The following is a 20,340-nucleotide window of genomic DNA, read 5'->3' as shown; positions in this document are numbered from 1 at the left end:
TGAAAAGAGATGGTTATTTACCCCCTCATTCTGGACTATGATCTTTACAATAACGTTCAGTATAATGTGAAAAGTGATGGTTATTTCTTCCGTCTCATCCACTGCTAGACATTTTGTGAATGGAGATGAACACGGCTTGTCTGTGTTTGGGGCCTTTCCTACATAGGTGATAGAAGGGATTAGAAGAAACCAAAAGGCAAATTATAGTCATCCAATATTGGAGAAAGTGTTGGTTAATGACATTAGAAAGCTATTCTTATGTATAAATATAGGAAGAGCTCTTTTATTGTTTAGTCATATGGCTACACATGGTAACAGCTACCAATTTTTCTGTTTTTCAGGAAGAATTAAGCATGAAAGAAATGGTGATGTGAAATATTCTACAGTAAACTATGTATCTGTATCAAAATGCATTCTGTACCTACCATGTAAATGACAAAACAGTAACAAGAACCATACTGTGAAATATTAGCTTCCCACATCACATAAGATTCATTAATGAGAGACTAGCCTCAGCATCTGAATGGAGGCCATTTTGGATTTAGGGAATTTGAAATCAAATTTAACAGTTCCAGTTTCTGTAAACCCTAAATGGCATGGCCTATCAAGCCTAGATTTTTAGGAAGAATTTTTCATGTGATGAATGGGAGGAAGGCAAAGGTTTAAGCTTTCTACAGAGACTTGGATTCTCCATCTCTGGAGGTTTTTAAGAATAGGCTGGACGTGTTTAAATAGGTTTTTTTGCACATTGCATAGGATTGGAATAGATGACCTTTGTGATACATTCCAATTTGACAATTCTATGACTTTACAATTAATTCATTTTTGCTAATAATTATAAGTCTTTGTTCTGATTTAGTGGGGTGGTTGAGTCATGTTTCTCATGACCTATTTCAGTTCCTTTTAAAACCAAAAATAATCACAAGGAAATTCAGAAAATCCATCGGGCATGAGGATTTTTTTTACACAGCATTTCACCATGCAACCTGGACACAATTAGCAAATAACATATAAGGTCTCCTTGTATTTCTGATTATAGTAGTTTCGTTCAGATTTCAGACTGACTATGGGTATTTGAAAATAATTACTCCCCCTTTCAATTCAGGAGTGGTTTAGTGATCAATAAGTGTGAATTATGTGTCTCACATCTCTGCAGTGTGTAAGTTCCTCCCTCTATATGATTTCAAGAAATTAATCCTTTTTCCGAACATCAATAGAGTGTAATATTACAAAGACTGATCTGTATAAAACAAACTATAGAAACTATACATGTTTTCTGGTGTACTCAACTGCCATCTAGTAGTACAAAAATTGTCAGGATTTTCATATCACCACTGCATTTTGGGTAACATTTAGAAAATAAGTACAATACTACCCAGCACTGATGACCAGATTGAGTGACAGTAATTATTCAATGATTTGATTGATCAGAGTTCATCTTTGACTTTGGTAGCTTTTTTCTTCTTTTCTTTCTTGGTATCTTTTCCTTTTGGCTCCTGTTCATTAATATTTTTAAATGCTGCATCTTGTCCTTCCCGTCTCCTCCATTCCCTCTCCTGTTTAGAAGAAGAAATATATAATTAAAAAACTCAAGCTTAAAACATTTTGATGATCAAATTCTATTGTTATATACAGTTCTGTCTTTAATAGAATATACTGTAGTTTTTTAAATTAAAATTAATACAATACAATAGCAGAGTTGGAAGGGACCTTGGAGGTCTTCTAGTCCAAACCCCTGCCTAGGCAGGAAACCCTATACCGTTTCAGACAAATGGATATCCAACATCTTCTTAAAGACCAGTGTTGGAGCATTCACAACTTTTGGAGGCAAGCTGTTCCACTGATTAATTGTTCTAACTGTCAGGAAATTTCTCCTCAGTTTTAAGTTGCTTCCTTCCTTGATTAGTTTCCACCCATTGTTTCTTGTTCTACCCTCAGGTGCCCTGGAGAATAGTTTGACTCTCTCTTCTTTGTGGCAACCCCTGAGATATTAGAATGCTCCTATCATGTCTCCCCTAGTCCTTCTTTCTATTAAACTAGACATACCCATATTCCTGCAACTGTTCTTCATATCTTTTATCCTCTAGTACCCTAATCATCTTTGTTGCTCTTCTCTGCATTCTTTCTAGGGTCTCCACATCATTTCTACATCGTGGCGACCAAAACTGAACACAGTATTCCAAGTGTGGCCTTATCAAGGCATTATAAAGTGATATTAACACTTCAAATGATAAGTGAGATATCATCATTTTAATAATATTTAAAAAAAGTACAAAAGAATTATAATAATACATCCTCTTACAGCTATAGTGAGCAAACTATACAATTAATAATCTGCAATTACTCTCTAGATTGTTAATGTCTATAAAACGTGCGACTCCTCCTCAGGCTCCGGAGGCTTTCCTGAAGCTGGGGAGGGTGAAAACAGCCTTCCCTGGCCACCTGGAAGCTGGAAACAGATAGTTTCTGAACTTCCAGTTGGCTCGTTGGGGCCGTTTTTCGCCTGCCCCAGCCTCTAGAGACTTTCCTGAAGCCTGGGGAGGGTGAAAATGGCCTCTCCCGGCTCTCCGGAAAGCCAAAAATCAGCTGGCTGGCACGCCAGAGCTCACAGCTGGCGCGCCACCGTGTGCCATAGTTTCACCATCACAGGCCTAAGGAAATTAAGAATAATTATGCACTGTGCTTATTAGACATACACAAATCAGTGAATCCGTCTTCTATTGGAAATGTAGCCTATTTTTTATGACACTATGGTTTTGGCAGTTGTTTACATTATGCTTTATTTTAATAATATTTGTATAGTGCCTGATTCTCATAAAGACAGAGGAGCAATTTAAATGTTGCAATAAATATACATTCTTAAATGCCCTGAAATTACTTACAAAAGTGACACCCCACATTTCATTCCCAGCATCTTCAGCATATTGTTCATCATTTGTAATAAGAAAGTTATCAAATATTGTACCAGATTTTCCCTGTTGAAATAAAACATGGCAGAACTATTTAATCAAGTAATTACATAAAATCTTGTATTGAAGGAACTGGAAATAGTTAATAGTTCAAGATCTGTTCTCTGTCACACCAGAATGATAAATGAAAGATTTAATTTATAAGACAATAATCCTGACAATACGAACAATTCAACAGTAGAACCAATGAAGAATGGACAAATTCTCATTCATTTTTGTTCAAACAGAAGCAAGACAATCATCTGCCTGGGATACTTTAATCTGGATTCTACAGTAACTAGTGGATGGATTTGAGGATGAAAATGTCACAACTATGAAATAAAGTATACATATTTAAAAATGAATGAATAAGATTATTAATATTTTTGTTTTCCTAGGCAAGCAAAGTATGGCTAGTCCTTCACTTATAACGGTAATTGGGACCAGAATTTACATCACTAAACATTGTGTTTGTAAAGCACGATGACATCGCTTAGCAACAGCAATCCCTGCTGTTCTGGTTACTGATGTTAACTGAATCCATAGTCATTAGATCATGCTGCTGGCTTCCCACAACCAACTCAGTGGCAGAGGCCATAGGAAGGAGGTCAATAAACAAGGGTCTGCTGCATAGATGGGGAAGAGTATGTGTGTGGGAACACAAGGATGCGAGGATGTGCTTCAATGCACAAGAAGGGTGTGATGGTGTGAGTATGGCAGTGTCATGGTGGGCTCAGATTTTGAGTCAGAGGAGGGGCAGGATGACGAGCAGCCACTTTTGAAGCCAGCTCCAGGCATGCTGGCAGTAATATGAGCAGCCAACTTCAGCACCACTGGACAGACTGCTATCTGAGAGCAGAGAGATAGTCTGGCCAACAGCCAGCAGACACAGCTGCTGTCGTTCTCCAAAAATGAGGATGTGGAATTACCACCTCCTCCCATCACAAGCAGCTCTGCAGGCTGCAGAGAGAAGAGCAAAGTTGCTCTGCAAGACTGCTCACACAGAAACTACACCAGGGCTGCTTCTGTTAGAATGGAGCAGCAAACATAAGCTGTCTGTTGATCACAACAGCTTGTTGATTCATAGTCCATGTGTCTTGTGAACTTTGTAACCTTCGCTTTAAACCTGGATCGGCTGACAAATCTTCTACAAGCTTTGACCCTGAGACTCTGCTTGACAACTCACTGGCTTGCTGCTTTGAATTGCAGCTCTCATAAGCCCAGCTGTCTGAACTTTGGAGGAAACTTCTCTCTATCCTGCAACTATGTGTGTTTGCAAGTCTCATTTAGTAAAGCGAACAAAATAATCTCTTTGTGTATTTGTGTGTGCTTGGTCTGGAACGGGGAAAACTGACAAAGTGCAGAAATATGAAGGAGGCACAGGGAGAGTCAGGAATGTGTGCAGGGATTTGTGAAGCAGGTGTGGCAAGGACTGGAGAGGGTTTATGACTAAGCTGGAGGGTTAGGGAGGGTGTGCAAGAGAAGCATGGTGAGGCTTAGGAAGAGTGCACAAGGAAGTGAGGAAGTTGTATTAAGGCTCAGAGAGGATGCACAGTAATGTGTGAGATGCTGTAAGGAGGAGGGTGCATGAAATGCATGAGTGACAGGAAGGCATGGTAGAAGTGACAGGTATGGCACAGAGGGGCTAGAGAATGGGTAATGCAGACTTACCCCAGGAATTTGTGACCTTTCTGCTGGCTTCCCTATCTCCTCTCTGGGGAAGCCAGCAGGGAGGGTTGCATATGGCAATCAAATGATCGGTGTGTGTGTGTGTCTGTCTGCTGCAACTGGTCATAAATATCAGTCCATTGCTAAGCACCTCAATCACAATCATGTAATCAAGGAGGTGCTGAACAGCCAGAACTCTGAGAACCAGTCGTGCTGTTCTTCAGTGCTGTTGTAACTTTGAACAGTCACTGAATTAATGGTCATAAGTCAAGGACTATCTGAAGAGGGATTTTTTTTTCTTACTACGATGGTACAGAATATCTCCAGAATTGCCAATTATCTTCATAATTTGAACAATAAATATATTTTACAAACTTTGTAATATACATACCTGTAAAATTTCTAAGCCAATGACACTAATATTATAATATTTGTAAATATTAGGATCTGGTTTGTATTCAGGATTGTCAACTTCTGGCTGGACCCAAATGCCATTATAATTGGGGTTTTTAATTATACGAGGTTTCCAAATGCCCTAAAAATGTAAAGAAATATGAATATCACTTTCCAAAGCCACTTAAACCAAGATATGTAAAACAGGTATGTAAAAACACACCATTGCCTTTTTAGTGAAATATTTTGAAATATGATTAAAACCTTTAAAGTATATATTATGTTGAATGCTATCTACAACTATTAACATGATGGAAATAATACAAATGATAACAGGAAAAAAAGTCCTAATGGAAAATGTTGGAAGGTAATGTAGCAACCAAAAACAGAAAGAAATATACAACTAGATTTATGGTCAGTTCTGAAAAGTGAATATTTTAAAATGAAATATTGAAATATATACAATAATTTGGTAGGAGTTCAATGTAGGTAATTGAGGATGGCACAGGTTATACATTGGGATGAGAGAAAAACCCACGGAGGTTAAAATATTATTTAAATGGTCAACAGCTAATAGTATGCTAGTGATAATATGGTTTGTAGTTCAATAGCTATTGTGATTTGCAAAGCATGATTTATAGTTCAACATATAAGCAGGTTATGGCTTACTCATCAAATTATTCTTAAAGAAACATTAATTCCACAGTGAAATTAACACTGAAAGTCCTCTCTTCATAAAAAATAAAACACAAATGAGAAAGGGAGAAGAATAAGAATACAAAGCAGTGAATGTAAAAAAAAGTTAAGTTGCTGTAAAAAGGAATTATCATCATTGAGCTGAGATTATTCTACTGATGAGAAGTTAATGTTTGGAAGGGGATGCAAGGTCATGAGATGCCTCAAGGATTGGACAACTGTTCTTTAAAAAATCAAGAAAGCATGAATGAATTATTAGTAGAGGTAAGGAGTAAAGAATGATGAAGCCAAGTGTAAATTTGTAAATGAAATGGGCAAATGAAAACTAGTGAAATGAAAACTATGATGACTTATATAATAAAAACTAGATTTAATATCTTATAGCTTAATTAATGTTTAAATTACATAGCCAATTAAATAACCACCAGGTTAGTCTCTATTTCATTACTTTCACATAAAACTCTTACTTTATATTCAGGATTTGGAATCAATGGTGGTTCCCATGCCCCATCCATTTCTTCATCCCAGTCATCTGGCTTTATCACAGTAGGATCAGGAATTCTTTGTGGTTGGTCCCAGTCCTAAAATAGTTTCATCAATGTTAGTAATTGTAAGTCAGTTTCTATTAGTATTTTGACAGGAAAAGAAAATGTTAATACTATTTCTCCAAAATATGGTTTATGACTGCTTCCATAATTTTAATATTTTGATTCACTCAAGAATCAAGATACAGTGTTTTGTCATCAAATATCTATTGGAAAGGATTAGTTGCAATATTTTATTATCTCAACATACTCAAAACAAGGAACCTGATAATACAATATATTGTAATAGATATTTGCTTCAACTCAACCATTTAATACTTCACATGATGGAAGATTTATGACTACAGAGCGGCAGCTACTAGAAACCTTTTATATGCCTCTGAATTTGGAATGCAATTAATATAATGTCTAAAGCAGTTTTGAATGAATATGTAATATAACAATGGGAAAATTGCTTTTCTTATTTAAAAATATGTTCTGCAATTCACTGGATTGATATTTGAGGCTTACAGTTTGGAGAGAAGGGAGTAATCATTTCACCACTGCCAGTCTAAAGTTAGTTACAGGTAATTTATATAATCAGTATTATAATTGAGATGAGAGACCAGGAAAAAAATGGCATGAAGGCTTTTTGAGTAAGTTTCTTCTACCATTCCATTTTCAACTTTTGTGAGTATTAGAAGGTTAAATACTAGTCATATTCTGTTGCCAAGATCTTATACTGATTTTATAGTCCAGTCCCAATTCCTCCACTATGAAGTTAGATCAAAGAAGCACCATTTAAACTATAAATCTTTACCAAAAAACCAATATGGATCACATGTTGTTAATATAATTAATTAAAAATCAGTAACATCACAACTTTACTTATTTAAATATATGCAATAAGTGAAACATAGCAGGTAAATTGATATAGACTGTGAAACATGCAGCTCAAAGTGAAACTGTACCTCTGGTTTTTTATCCATGGGATCTGGAATAGTTTCCCTTTCATCCCAATAATCAGGTTTTGGCAGATCATGATCTATCATCTTTTTTGGAGGAAGGAAGTCCCAATCATCTTCTAGATGGCCAGCCTCAACCACATAATTATCTATTTTCACTTCATAAGTTAAATCAGGACGTAGAATTAGAGTGTAGAGGTGGGTAAAGTCATCCGTCTTGAAAAAACCCAAAAACATTGTTACAGAAACATGGGAACGTCTTTACGGTGCCGTACAACTCACAATTTTGCTAATTAAATTTCATAAGGTCTAAAAAAATAATAAGTCTGTTACTAGTGGGATCTATCAATGCAGTGAAAATGATAATCCTAGAGGAAAAAAAATCACATTTTTTGCTGTATTAGACTACATGCAAAACCAATTTCGTTGTATTTAAATACAATGACAATAAAGATTATACTTATAACACTCTACTTATACATTAAAATGAAGGGTATTAACAGTAAATACCGTACTTGCTAACTTTTCAAGTGACTTGCTGTTAACTTCTGACATCTGAAGTAGTTTACAAAGTTTTATTTAGAATTAGTCAACAACCTCCCAAACAATTCTGCTTAAAACTGCAGCAAGCTAGATTAAATATTACTAATTCACTGAACGGCATTGATCATACCTCACATGTAATGTTCTTTTTAGTAAAATAGTAGTCATCTTTATAGTTCAAAATAACTTGCACTATTTTTTTATATTTTCCACATATATCAGGTCCTAGAAGAAAAGAATATCAAATTATTCTGGCAGAATTATATATACACACAGACACCTAAATGGCACAAGAATGATAGTCAAGGAGAACAAAAATGGGCCCAGCATTCTGATCTTGTTTCCGCCAGTCATCCATAATCAATGTTGCTTGAGTCCAAATTCAGGTTTGAAATGCCTCTCAAATGAGTTCACATAATCTACTGTCTCCGGGGATCTCAAAAACTATACTTCCCCATAATCTATATTTTATTATAATATTTATTTTAGAAACTTTTAGCCTCCCTTTTCCCACTACCTAGCTTGAACTGAGTCATATCATTTTAGAAACATATGCTATTAAATAATTAAAATAAAAATAAAAAGCCATATGAAGAAAATCTGAATTCTAAAATCTATACATTTCTGTCTTCTAGCAGTAGACAAGTACTCAACGATATTAGCCTGTAAGTTTAAAATATCCCTATAAGAACTTTTTTTTTCACATAAGCAATAAGAATTTTGTAGCATGGACATGGCAATATACTGATAATTGTGTACAGTATCTGCATATTGCTAAATAATAGCTATGATTTTAATTAGAATTTCCACTATGGAATACTCTTTGACATACAACTAGGGTAAACTGTTGACTTTATATCCCACCCAGTGGGTTCCTGAAATTATCTAGCTGCCATGGTCAAAAACAAGGTAGTATATTAAACCCCACAGCCCTAACATTACCCAGCAAATCTCTTCCTATTTTTATATAGATCTTACTGTAAAACTGGTTTAACTCATTTACAAATATAAGGGACAGATAAAAATATTGAAAAGCAATGTTTCAGAGGAGCTATTTTCCTGATAGATTTACACTAACATAATATTTCTGCTTCAAATTAATATTATTAGGCATTTAAGAGAATGTACCGAACATAATATAATAAGGTGAATCTTCATTCAGGGTGTCTTGATTCACATCGGCAGAAAAAAGTTTGATATAGGCACCACCACAATCAACCTGTTGGTCATATTTTACTGTATATTGAACCACTAAGGTCTGATCTTCATTGTTGAAAGGCCGAAACCTTGCTGATACTGCATAGTACCTAATGTCTTGAGTTGTCTGCAGACCTATAAAAAGAAATGATATTCAAATATCCACTTAATGCTACTAATCAAGTGGTTTTCCACAGGCATGAACTCTAAATATGCTTTATTATTCTTCCATATGGGATTACAGTGACTTTCTAAAAATTATGAGATTATACGTCCTTGATTCTGCTTTAGAGACATGTGAAATATATTAATAAACATAGCTTACAAATGCATTTATATAATTTCACTTGCTACTTTTTTCCAAAAGTATTTCTATTAATACATATAGCATGTAATGTTATTACAGCATAATATAGAATAGTTCTGATAAAGAAAACTCTAGAAATTAAATTCATTTCTAATGCTTTACTGTAGATGTCTACTCAGAAATAAGTTTTATTGAATTTAATTATATATCTTCTCAGGTACCTGAGGTTATCTGCTTCCCAGGTAGCATGTTTCAGTTTCATTATGATTTATGTATTGTCTATGTATATACTACTCTTTTGCCATTATATTAACTGGGCAGAATGTGCATCATAGAGCAACAATTTTTGAGCCAAGGTACCCTGAATGCATCCAAAAACCTATCCTATATTTCTTCACAACAATTCTGTGGAGCCAGATGGGAAGTCACCAGTGAGCTGCTGTAGCTGCAGATGGAGTAAAAATTGGATCTCTCTGGTGTCAGTCAAATACTTAGCGATTACATCTTAACCTTTACCCATCTTGTTTCACTTTTCAACTGCTTCCTCCTCTGAAACTCAGTTTATACTGGTCCCTCTTTTGATTTCCAGGAGATCAGATAGATCGGTCCTGCCCTACCCTTCAGGAGATCACATGATCTATTTTTAAACAGTCTCTGACAGCTTTCTGCATTCAATGAAGAAGCTGACAGGGATTCAAAACTATTCTGAGTTGAGAACGCCAATGTACAACATTGTGGTAAAAAAAATAATTAAACTAAAATGTCAGTTAAATGAAATGTCAGCATAATTATGCCACATGAAAAGAAAGGGGGACATCATGGTCAAGAGATAACATCTAATGTTGTCAGGATATGGCAAGAAAGAGAGGTGAAGAAATGGAGAATGAAAGGGCTGCACATTTCCACATTTCCAGTATCACAAGGAAACGTACAGAATGAGGAGACAAGAAAAGAGAGAGAAAACAGAAGATCAAATCAAGAATATATGGTAAACATTAATTACTCTTAAGAGTTCCTCAACAAGATCTCAGAAGAGAAAGGGTGAAGCAAAATGCATGACTTTCATAATACTTTTGCTGATGTTGATGCCACAAAGTCTGCCCTCATTGTCATTCATTCCTATTCCCTAGAGGAACTTTAATTTCTGCTGTATGAAGGGAAAGGTCAGGATAGGCAATTTGCAACCTCTACCTAATGAATCCCAATTGATATAGCAATGATGAACCTAGTGCAAATGGTTCAAAAAGAACATCGGACAAACAACTCCCTTTTTCAAAATGATAGCCTTTATTATTTATTTATTTATTTATTTATTTATTAGAAATAAATTCTTCAAAAAGGAATAGATGGAATTCTTTTGTGATTATTCAAGGGTAAATCCATCATTACATCAGATATTTAATGCAAGATCCCAACCAGCAAGCCAAATAGATTCAAATTTACTTAAAGGGTCCTCAAGACAGCATAGAATTGAGAATGGATACATTGCACCTGATGAAAAATGTGAGATTCTTGAATACTGGAAGGAACAGGGAGGGAGGAAGGAAGGCCTCTCTCTCTTTCCTGGCTCATATCACCTCACTGTCTGCTCCCCCTACTTATGCCACCCCACGTGCCTTCCTGACCCAAACAGCACCTCTTGTACACCCCCATATACCCTTCCTAATCCTTGCCAACCCCTGCATGCCTTCCCTGGCGCATGTACCCATCCCTATCTATGGTGCCCCCTCTCCTATGACCCACTCAATATCTCTTGCATAAATTGTACCTAATCCATGCCCTTCCTGCATTCCTCCCTTGACCCTTGCATTGTCTCTTGAGCAGTCCACACCCCCTTTCTGACCCATGCTGTCTCTCCATATGCTTTCTTTCTGACCTGAAATCTTGTGCACTCTGAAGTATCCCCAGGTGCCCTTACCAACACATGTGCTACTCCTGACCAGCACAGCAACTCTCATCAACCTGCGAGCTCCATGCATTGTTTTGAAACCACACTGTTCCCCGTGTATCCTACTCGCATAGCACCTCTCATAAACACCAGGGCATCTTTCCCAACCTAGGATACCCACATGTCATACTCAAACCATGGGGCATCTCTGATGCACTTACACATCTCTCAACCCATGCAGCACCTCTCATATACCTCTGTGTATCATTACTTACTTGCACCCCCATTTACATCCTCAATCCCTTCCTCACCTAGCAGATTAAGAATAAACTGTCAGGAATTATAGGAAGGGAGGGAAAGAGGAAGATTTCTGATTATGTCTGCCAGTTTTCCGCAAGAAAACTCAATGGAGAAGCCAGCAGGAATCCTGAAGTTGCTCCCATTCTGTTTTGTCCACACATGGTTATTCTGTTACTCTGTTTAGATAACGAAATATTTCTGAAATGATCACCCAACAAAGCAGAGATTGTTCAGTATACAAATAAATTCAGAGCTGGGCAGCAATCTTGATTATTTGGCTCCATTTAAATCAGGCTTCCAACTTGATTTTGCAATGGATGCCATACTGATGGATTATGTGAAATAGAGTACAATTCATTTTCAGTTTTCCTGAATCATTTAGTACACTTTGCAATACCAGTGGTATTGGTTTCCGGTCATTTCCTTAGGGACTTGGAGGCATAATTTATAATGGCTCCAATACATCTGAATCTAGAAGGTTCAGTGGATCTAAAATGCTCTAAAGGATTTTCTGGGGTATTTCAGAATTCATTCTTCTTTCTTACACAGAAAAGTCAACACTGGGAAAGTCAACAGTAGGCTTGGATTGGATTATCCTTAGTAAACCAGTAACAGATAACTATAATTATTTTTGTATGAATCAACCTTAAGTATATATTAGTAATACTAAAAATATTCTGTATAGAATAGGATAAACTAACTAAAGCCCAAGTCACCACTAATGAATGACAATATTTTCTGAAGACTTATTTTCAAACTTTAGAGACATTTGATATAGTGCATGGTAGAATTGAAAGGGACACCATTTTTAACTAAAGGAAGAAAATAATCCACCTAGGTACGAGACAACCTGTACTGTTAAAGCATATTTATTAACTGAAACGTGTAATGGTAGAATAGCAATTGGACAACTAACATGGATCAATTTAAAATATAAAAGCATTTGAGTTATTTGGAAATTGTACATTGAAATTAACATCTTTAACACAGACAGTAGAATTAAGATTTATACAAATACAATAGATTTAAACTGAAGATGATTGGAATTTAATATTAGATTTTAGAGTAAAAGATACAGCTAGCTGGAATAAGTCCAATAAGTCTTGAGTCTGAGCAATAAGATTTTGAATTCTTCTAACTCCAGACTCTATTGTCAAATCACAGGTAACTTTTTAATTTTCTTAATTTTAAAAATGATGATACGATGTAGCATGTAGATTTCTCTTTTAAGTATAAAAATCCACAATCTTTTTTTGAAATATATTATGTAAAAATTGGTAGAAGATATTTTATACAGATATTTTAGCATTAGCCAAACGTATGTGAATAACTGCATAAAACTGAATAATAGAATCCAGAAATTGATTTAGGAAACATTCCCAAAAAACTAAAGATTCATAATTGCCTGGAAAAAAATGTATTACTTTACCTATATCTTTTTCTCTGTCACCATAAAATTTTCCTGAGCCTATCCGAAATTTACCATAATCACTTCTATGTTTAGATAAAACCCATCGGTCCTGCCATCCATCTGAAAAGGAAAAAGAAAATTTCAATTTTACAAAAAATATCAGAGCAGTATTATTTTACTTTCTCTGAAATTTGATTCATGTTATTGGATATAGTATGCAATAAACCTATGATTACAATGTACATGAACTTATAATAACAAGAAGACTTTAAAGAAATACAGCTCATTTATTAGCCTATTTTGTATTTTGTAGCCTATTTTGAGCTTGATATAGAAAAATCATTAAAATTGCAGCCGTTTTCTTCCTTATACATATTATATAACTTCTTTACTGCAATGTAAGAAAAAGACAATAAACTTTTAAAAATAATTTAAGTTTTATCAATAATCTATATAATTAAAAACAGCTCCATAAAATGCATTTTACTCAGGAATGTTCAAAAGCCATCTGGAGCTTATGATAACTGTTCCTGGACCCAAGGGATGTAATGCATGTTGAATCATGTCTGGTGAATTGCCTGAGTTGTTCCATGTTTAAATCACTAAATCTACAATTAAATGTGCAGAGAAGAAAAAAAAATAATTTATTTATATTTTACCTATTGTATAAGAAAATCTCACCAAGGGCAAAGCACAGTTCAAGCTGGAAATAATTTAAGTAACAAAATTTTTTAGGTAGAGCAAATCTCCTAAACAAAGGGATTTATAGTTGTAACAACCTGTATTGATCTTCCTAGATAAAAATAATCTGGGAGAACTGATGAAATGGGGTGGGAGATGATGACTGAAGGATGTACAATATATTTGACCCTATATTTTTTAACTTTCTTTCCTTAGTAAGGAAATATTCAAGAATTAATCAAGCTAAATCAATCCAAAAGCCAAAACATGCATTACATAAATTTGAATTTATCATTATTTAAAACATTGCTATAAATACAATTTCAATGCATATAGAAGTGGTTAAGAATTGACATAAGGGAAAGAAACTGAAATCGGGACAGTTAATACAAAATGATTTATTTCTGCATAGAGAGAACATATAGTACAGATGACGTACCAATTTTTATATTTTTCTTTTAGAAGTTACAGAAGATGCACTGATACCTTTTTAAAAGTTTACTGAAAAAAGTCTATTATTTTTTAAATAGATGAGATTCATTATTTAAGACATACCACATAACGGATCCTGGAGACATCTCTCCATATCCCTTATCTGTTCTCCCTTCCCAGCATCATTCAGTAGATTTATAATATCCATCTAAAATTTCTATTCTATCCTCAGAAAAGTGTGGCTCAATCTAGACTTCTCTCTTTCTTATACATTTCTACAGTTCTAATAAATATGCATAAAGATCATTGCATGATATGATGCTATACAAAAATTAATTAAAGTTTATTAATGTAAATAGAAAGCAAGAATATAAATCTGAGATGGGTTGACACCATGAAGATGATTTAGAAGTTAATAATTATATTCTAGGACTGAAAAAAGCAAAATATCACTTACCCTCATCATCAAACTCTTCCCTAAAATATTCTTTTGTTATAACGGGTTGCTCTTTTTCTAAAACAGCGGGAGAGGTATCATCGTTATTATTTAGATTTCCCCAAGCCAGACCTATCAGAAAGTAACCAAGGAAAATCAGGTTCATCCCTGATATCATAGTAAATATTTTAATACAAGTGGTAGGACGCTTCTTTAAATTCTACAGAAATACTTGAGTATTTCTGAAATCTCTTCCTATTTCTCTCAGGCACATCACTATAATTACTACTTACTGGTGAGGAGACAGATCTTTTCCATTGGCTAAAATCCATGAATAATGATGCTATAGGGACCAACCAGAAGGAACCACGCAATTAAACCAACAGAAACTATTTAAAATGTCTCAGAGGAAATTAATTTTTTATGCACAGATGCCTAAACTAATTCAAATCAATTCACACCCAGGAAATACATTGGCTTCCTCCTATATACAAGTTTGAATGATCCCTCTATATACAAGTCTGAAATACTATGGAGGAGAAGGCTGTTTTTTCAAAAACTGTTTAAAAACTTTTAAATAGCAAATGTCAATTTAATACAGTGATTATATTCTTTCGGAATATTGTCTATTTTCTCATTTTGTTCCTAGTAACTTTGCAATTTCATATTATCGTCATATGAATCTGTTAAGTGCCTTGTATTTTTATTTTCTAAATAAAACAAAACAATTACAGTATAGATTCTGAGGTTAATAAGTTGCTAAATTAAAACACTACTGAGATGTTTGGGGAGTTAGAATATGCTCACAACTATGTGACTGAGAAATATGGACATGCAAAATGGAAATACAGATTAAGTTATATTTAAGTGGAATTTCGGTATAACTTTTTTCTATCACAGAAATTGAATTATAGGAAAAGAAAACAGATTTTACTGAAAACTAAATTTATCTCAAAATATTTAAGACAATTTTGACTTTTTAAAAGAGGCAGAAAATCTAATCTAATTATAGATAGATAGATAGATAGATAGATAGATAGATAGATGGATGGATGGATGGATGGATGATAGGTAGACCTCAACTATGAGAGACAAAATGAGAAAACAAATCCAGACAATCACATTGTCTGATTTGGAAAGAATTTTTTTGCAAATTATGGTGGAAAATAAGTATTTGGTCAATATCAAAAGTTTATCTCAATACTTTGTTATATATCCTTTGTTGGCAATGACAGAGGTCAAACATTTTCTGTAAGTCTTCACAAGGTTGGCACACACTGTTGCTGGTATGTTGGCCCATTCCTCCATGCAGATCTCCTCTAGAGCAGTGATGTTTTGGGGCTGTCACTGGGCAACACGGACTTTCAACTCCCTCCAAAGGTTTTCTATGGGGTTGAGATCTGGAGACTGGCTAGGCCACTCTAGGACCTTGAAATGCTTCTTACGAAGCCACTCCTTCGTTGCCCGGGTGGTGTGTTTGGGATCATTGTCATGCTGAAAGACCCAGCCATGTTTCATCTTCAATGCCCTTGCTGATGGAAGGAGGTTTGCACTCAAAATCTCACGATACATGGCCCCATTCATTCTTTCCTGTACACGGATCAGTCGTCCTGGTCCCTTTGCAGAGAAACAGCCCCAAAGCATGATGTTGCCACCCCCGTGCTTCACAGTAAGTATGGTGTTCTTTGGATGCAACTCAGCATTCTCTCTCCTCCAAACACAACGAGTTGTATTTCTACCAAACAGTTCTACTTTGGTTTCATCTAACCATATGACATTCTCCCAATCCTCTTCTGGATCATCCAAACGCTCTCTAGCAAACTTCAGACGGGCCCGGTCATGTACTGGCTTAAGCAGGGGGACACGTCTGGCACTGCAGGATCTGAGTCCCGGCGGCGTAGTGTGTTACTGATGGTAGCCTTTGTTACATTGGTCCCAGTTCTCTGCAGGTCATTCACTAGCTCCCCCTGTGTGGTTCTGGGATTTTTGCTCACCGTTCTTGTGATCATTTTGACCCCACGGGGTGAGATCTTGCATGGAGCCCCAGATCGAGGGAGATTATCAGTGGTCTTGTATGTCTTCCATTTTCTAATTATTGCTCCCACAGTTGATTTCTTCACACCAAGCTGCTTACCTATTGCAGATTCAGTCTTCCCAACCTGATGCAGGTCTACAATTTTGTTTCTGGTGTCCTTTGACAGCTCTTTGGTCTTCACCATAGTGGAGTTTGGAGTGTGACTGTTTGAGGTTGTGGACAGGTGTCTTTTATACTGCTAACAAATTCAAACAGGTGCCATTAATACAGGTAATGAGTGGAGGACAGAGGAGCCTCTTAAAGAAGTTGTTACAGGTCTGTGAGAGCCAGAAATCTTGCTTGTTTGTAGGTGACCAAATACTTATTTTCCACCATAATTTGCAAAAAAAATCTTTCCAAATCAGACAATGGATTTGTTTTCTCATTTTGTCTCTCATAGTTGAGGTCTACCTATGATGTCAATTACAGGCCTCTCTCATCTTTTTAAGTGGGAGAACTTGCACAATTGGTGGCTGACTAAATACTTTTTTGCCCCACTGTATGTGTGTGTGTGTGTGTGTTTATATATATATATATATATATATATATATATATATATATATATATATATATATATATATATATATATATATATATATATATATATATATATATATATATATACTTAAAGTCACATAAATAAAAACACACATATATATATATATATATATATACACCCACATACATACATACATACATACACATACATACATACATATACACACATACATACATACATATACACACATACATACATATACATATATATATATATATATATATATATATATATATATATATGTTTTTTTATTTGTGCTGATAAATAAACTCTAAACACACACACACACACACACACACACACACACACACACACACACACACATACATATATATATATATATATATATATATATATATATATATATATATATATATATATATATATATTTAAGTTAGAGGATGGAATACATTTAGTTTGGTTAGTTTATAATTCAATATATCATGCACCTTCAGAAAATTGGATTAATTAAATTAATAAATGGCTTCAAAATATAAGGCACTGGTTTGGACAAAACTCAGCAGCACTTTTTTGTGCGGCTGTTGGTAAAAATAGGATCGCCAACATGATCACCAATGTTCGATGACAGATATGGCACAAGAAGTTAATAAGTATACCAACAAAGGTAGCTTCATGGAAATAAAAAATTGTCAGACTAAAACTTTGGTTAATAGAAGCAGATATTATGCTTGATCAATTCTAATTTAAAATAATGAGGCATATATGTAAGAGAGCTGAATAAACGCAGCTCTCTCAGATAATCTTAGCTGATCTTGAAAAAGTTAAGCAAGGTTAGATCTATTGAATACATGGATAGGACACTAAGTATATCAGGGCATCTTTGGGATATTGATGATATCTCTCCCCTGCACTGTAGACATTAGATACATAAACTTCCTTTAAAAATAAATGTAGTAGTGCTTATAGCTTTTGTTTCATTTTAAGTCATATCTCTGTGGAGGTCTAGTGCAAGCCAGTCATTAGAATTCAATACATTCAAATAGCTTACCTTACCATTACTGCTGAAAAGTTCATTTCCAAATGCTATTTTGAATTCAGACTCAATTTTTGGCAACATCCTGGAACAAAAAGCAAAAATGGAAGGCCATATAATATGTTCACAATTTTATCAAGTTCGTACACAATATTGGGAAAAGGAGTGTTTGTTTTAAAATATTCTTGGCAAATGCTATGTGTTCTGAATCTGTTTTGTGTTTTCTGAATACATAGCCTTAGTATGTAGATTCTTTGAAATGATTTGTGTACTTATGTGAGGCACATAAATCTATTTGCAAGGCTTTACTTACTTTTCTGTTCAGCAAAACTTGCAAAACTTCTCATTGCAAAAACTAAACTTTAGTTCATTTTGCCACATTTCCAACATAGCTGCAATTTCTCCACAAAGCTCATTTTCAGTTTGCCTGACCACTCCGCTTTCTTTATCAACATCTAAAACAAAACAGCAGCCCAGGTTTATTGATGGGAATGACAACTTTGCTACTTTTTCCTCAACTGCCATCTCTTCAGGGTAAGAGTTGAACTTTTGCTTTGATTCAGCACTCTCACTTTCCCCTCTCCTCTTCTGTTTTTTACTTTCTGTCAGAGGAAGAAAGGAAACCAGATAATATTTCCTAGGAGAAGAGCTAAACTTTGTTCTCAAGTAGATTGTTTTATGGCAAACTATTCAGCTTACTGACCCCAATCATTTATTATATGAGAATACTGTAATATATAATATAGTACTACAAATAATAAAAACATTGAACCCTTGGAAAGACCCATCGATTCTTGGGTGTCGATATATTTGAGAGAGGAATTTTCAACTACCTTACTCCTAAATAAAAGAAATCTTAGTTCAGGAACAAGCTGAAATAAAGAGAATTCCCACCCCACTTTTTTTGTCCTCTCTCCCCATCTGATTTTATCCTGACTTCTATGAATTTAACATCCAAATTCAATCGGCCTGGATCTCAATAGGAGTGCCAACAACATAAATAAACTTTTGTCCCAAGTAGGCAGCTTAAAATCCCAATGCATTTCCGCATCGGTCTCACTGGGACGAAAGGGATCCACACTTTTTTACGATTTGTTTTTGTAATTTTTTTTGGAGGGGGGAGCGTTTCTTACTGCCTCCCAACAAAGCCACGCCCCTCTCTCTTATATGCCCGCCCACTTGTTCCTTCCGCGGCAGCCGTTTTGCTCCTCCTCGTCTCGCGCTGCTTCCCTCAGACGTCGCTCATTGACGGTGCTCGCGCTCTTTCCGCTCGCTCTCCCACCCCCTCCCTTTCGCTTTAACTCCCGCTCGTGAGACCGGCGTTTCCCCTCTTAGTGGGCTGTTGGCATCTTACCGGCTCCCAAGATGGCGTCCATCATGGAGGGTCCGCTGAGCAAATGGACCAACCTGATGAAAGGTTGGCAGTACCGCTGGTTCGTGCTCGACTACAACGCTGGACTGCTTTCCTATTACACGGTGAATATGGAAGGAGGGACCCCGCCTATAGAACATAAACGAAGTGCGCACCGTATAAGTATGTGTGTGGGGGGGGGCGGAAGGAGCCCATCAAGCTGCGCGCTTGGTAGGGATATGAGATTTGGAGAGGGGGGATTTCTGAGAGAGGGCGTGTCCTGCCGGAAAGCCAATCGGAATAGGCTGAAATCCTGCTGGTGTCCAATGGGGAGTTAAGTTTGGAAGATTTATATGAAAGGAACGTGCGGGAGAGTTATGTCACTTACCGCGACGGAAGGGAGGAGGAAGTTAAAGCGCCCGGCCTGGTCCTTGGAATGCACTGCTTAGTTTATAACATGAAGGGAAGGACGCTAGTCCAAAACAGATCAGTGGGTGTGGGAAGGGGATTCTCTTTTCTTTTGGCTTAGGTAGATTTCCGTATTACAGAATAAAAGAATTGGAAGGGACTTTGGAGGTCTTCTAGTCCAACCAAGCAGGAGTCTTTATACAGTTCCAGACAAATGGCTGTCGAATTGCTTAAAAACCTCCAGTGATGAAGCACCCACAATTTCTGGAGCCAAGCCGTTGCACTGATTTAATTGTTCTCACAGTCAGGGAATTTCCTTAATTCTACATTGCTTCTCTCTTTGATAAGTTTCCATCCTTGACTTGTCCTGCCTTCAGGTGTTTTGGAAAACAAGTCAACCACTTCTTAGTAAGGTAAAGGTAAAGGTTCCCCTTGCACATATGTGCTAGTTGTTCCCAACTCTAGGGGCGATGCTCATCTCCATTTCAAAGCCAAAGAGCCAGCACTGTCCGAAGACAAGATGTGGTTATGTGGCCGGCATGATTAAACGCTGAAGGCGCACAGA

The 20,340-nt window shown here is 35.9% G+C and overlaps 2 protein-coding genes across 9 annotated transcripts in view; one reads left to right on the top strand and one right to left on the bottom strand.

The window, feature by feature from the left end:
• Nucleotides 1-253: 253 nt before the first annotated feature.
• LOC106546453 (calreticulin) lies at nucleotides 254-19,503 on the bottom strand. 6 transcript variants are annotated; one of them, XM_087719675.1, is made up of 13 exons: nucleotides 19,371-19,502; nucleotides 18,330-18,471; nucleotides 18,032-18,101; nucleotides 16,524-16,662; nucleotides 14,411-14,521; nucleotides 12,859-12,960; nucleotides 8,866-9,069; nucleotides 7,868-7,962; nucleotides 7,201-7,410; nucleotides 6,173-6,286; nucleotides 5,008-5,151; nucleotides 2,883-2,975; nucleotides 254-1,556 (listed from the first exon to the last, which is right to left on the bottom strand). In XM_087719675.1, the coding sequence occupies exons 3-13, from the start codon at nucleotides 18,098-18,100 to the stop codon at nucleotides 1,428-1,430; spliced, it is 1,410 nt and encodes a 469-aa protein (XP_087575801.1). In that variant the 5' UTR covers nucleotide 18,101; nucleotides 18,330-18,471; nucleotides 19,371-19,502; the 3' UTR covers nucleotides 254-1,427. The 6 variants fall into 6 exon arrangements, with proteins under 6 accessions (XP_087575801.1, XP_087575803.1, XP_087575802.1 ...); XM_087719677.1 differs by having other exon boundaries at nucleotides 18,037-18,101; XM_087719676.1 differs by lacking the exon at nucleotides 19,371-19,502 and adding an exon at nucleotides 18,855-19,148.
• Nucleotides 19,359-20,340, top strand: part of OSBPL9 (oxysterol binding protein like 9) — a 70,729-nt gene continuing 69,747 nt past the window's right edge. For all 3 annotated transcript variants that reach the window (XM_087719671.1, XM_087719670.1, XM_087719669.1), the window contains exon 1: nucleotides 19,359-19,492. In XM_087719671.1, the coding sequence (XP_087575797.1) occupies nucleotides 19,382-19,492 (111 nt within the window). In that variant the 5' untranslated portion in view covers nucleotides 19,359-19,381. The remainder of the gene's footprint in view (nucleotides 19,493-20,340) is intronic.

Source organism: Thamnophis sirtalis, unplaced genomic scaffold (assembly GCF_051295495.1).
Source record: "Thamnophis sirtalis isolate CommonGarterSnake01/CBP01778 unplaced genomic scaffold, rThaSir2_p1.2 scaffold_7, whole genome shotgun sequence".
Taxonomy (NCBI): domain Eukaryota; kingdom Metazoa; phylum Chordata; class Lepidosauria; order Squamata; family Natricidae; genus Thamnophis; species Thamnophis sirtalis.
Note: the sequence above shows the minus strand (reverse complement) of the source record. Positions and strands in the feature narration are given on the sequence as shown.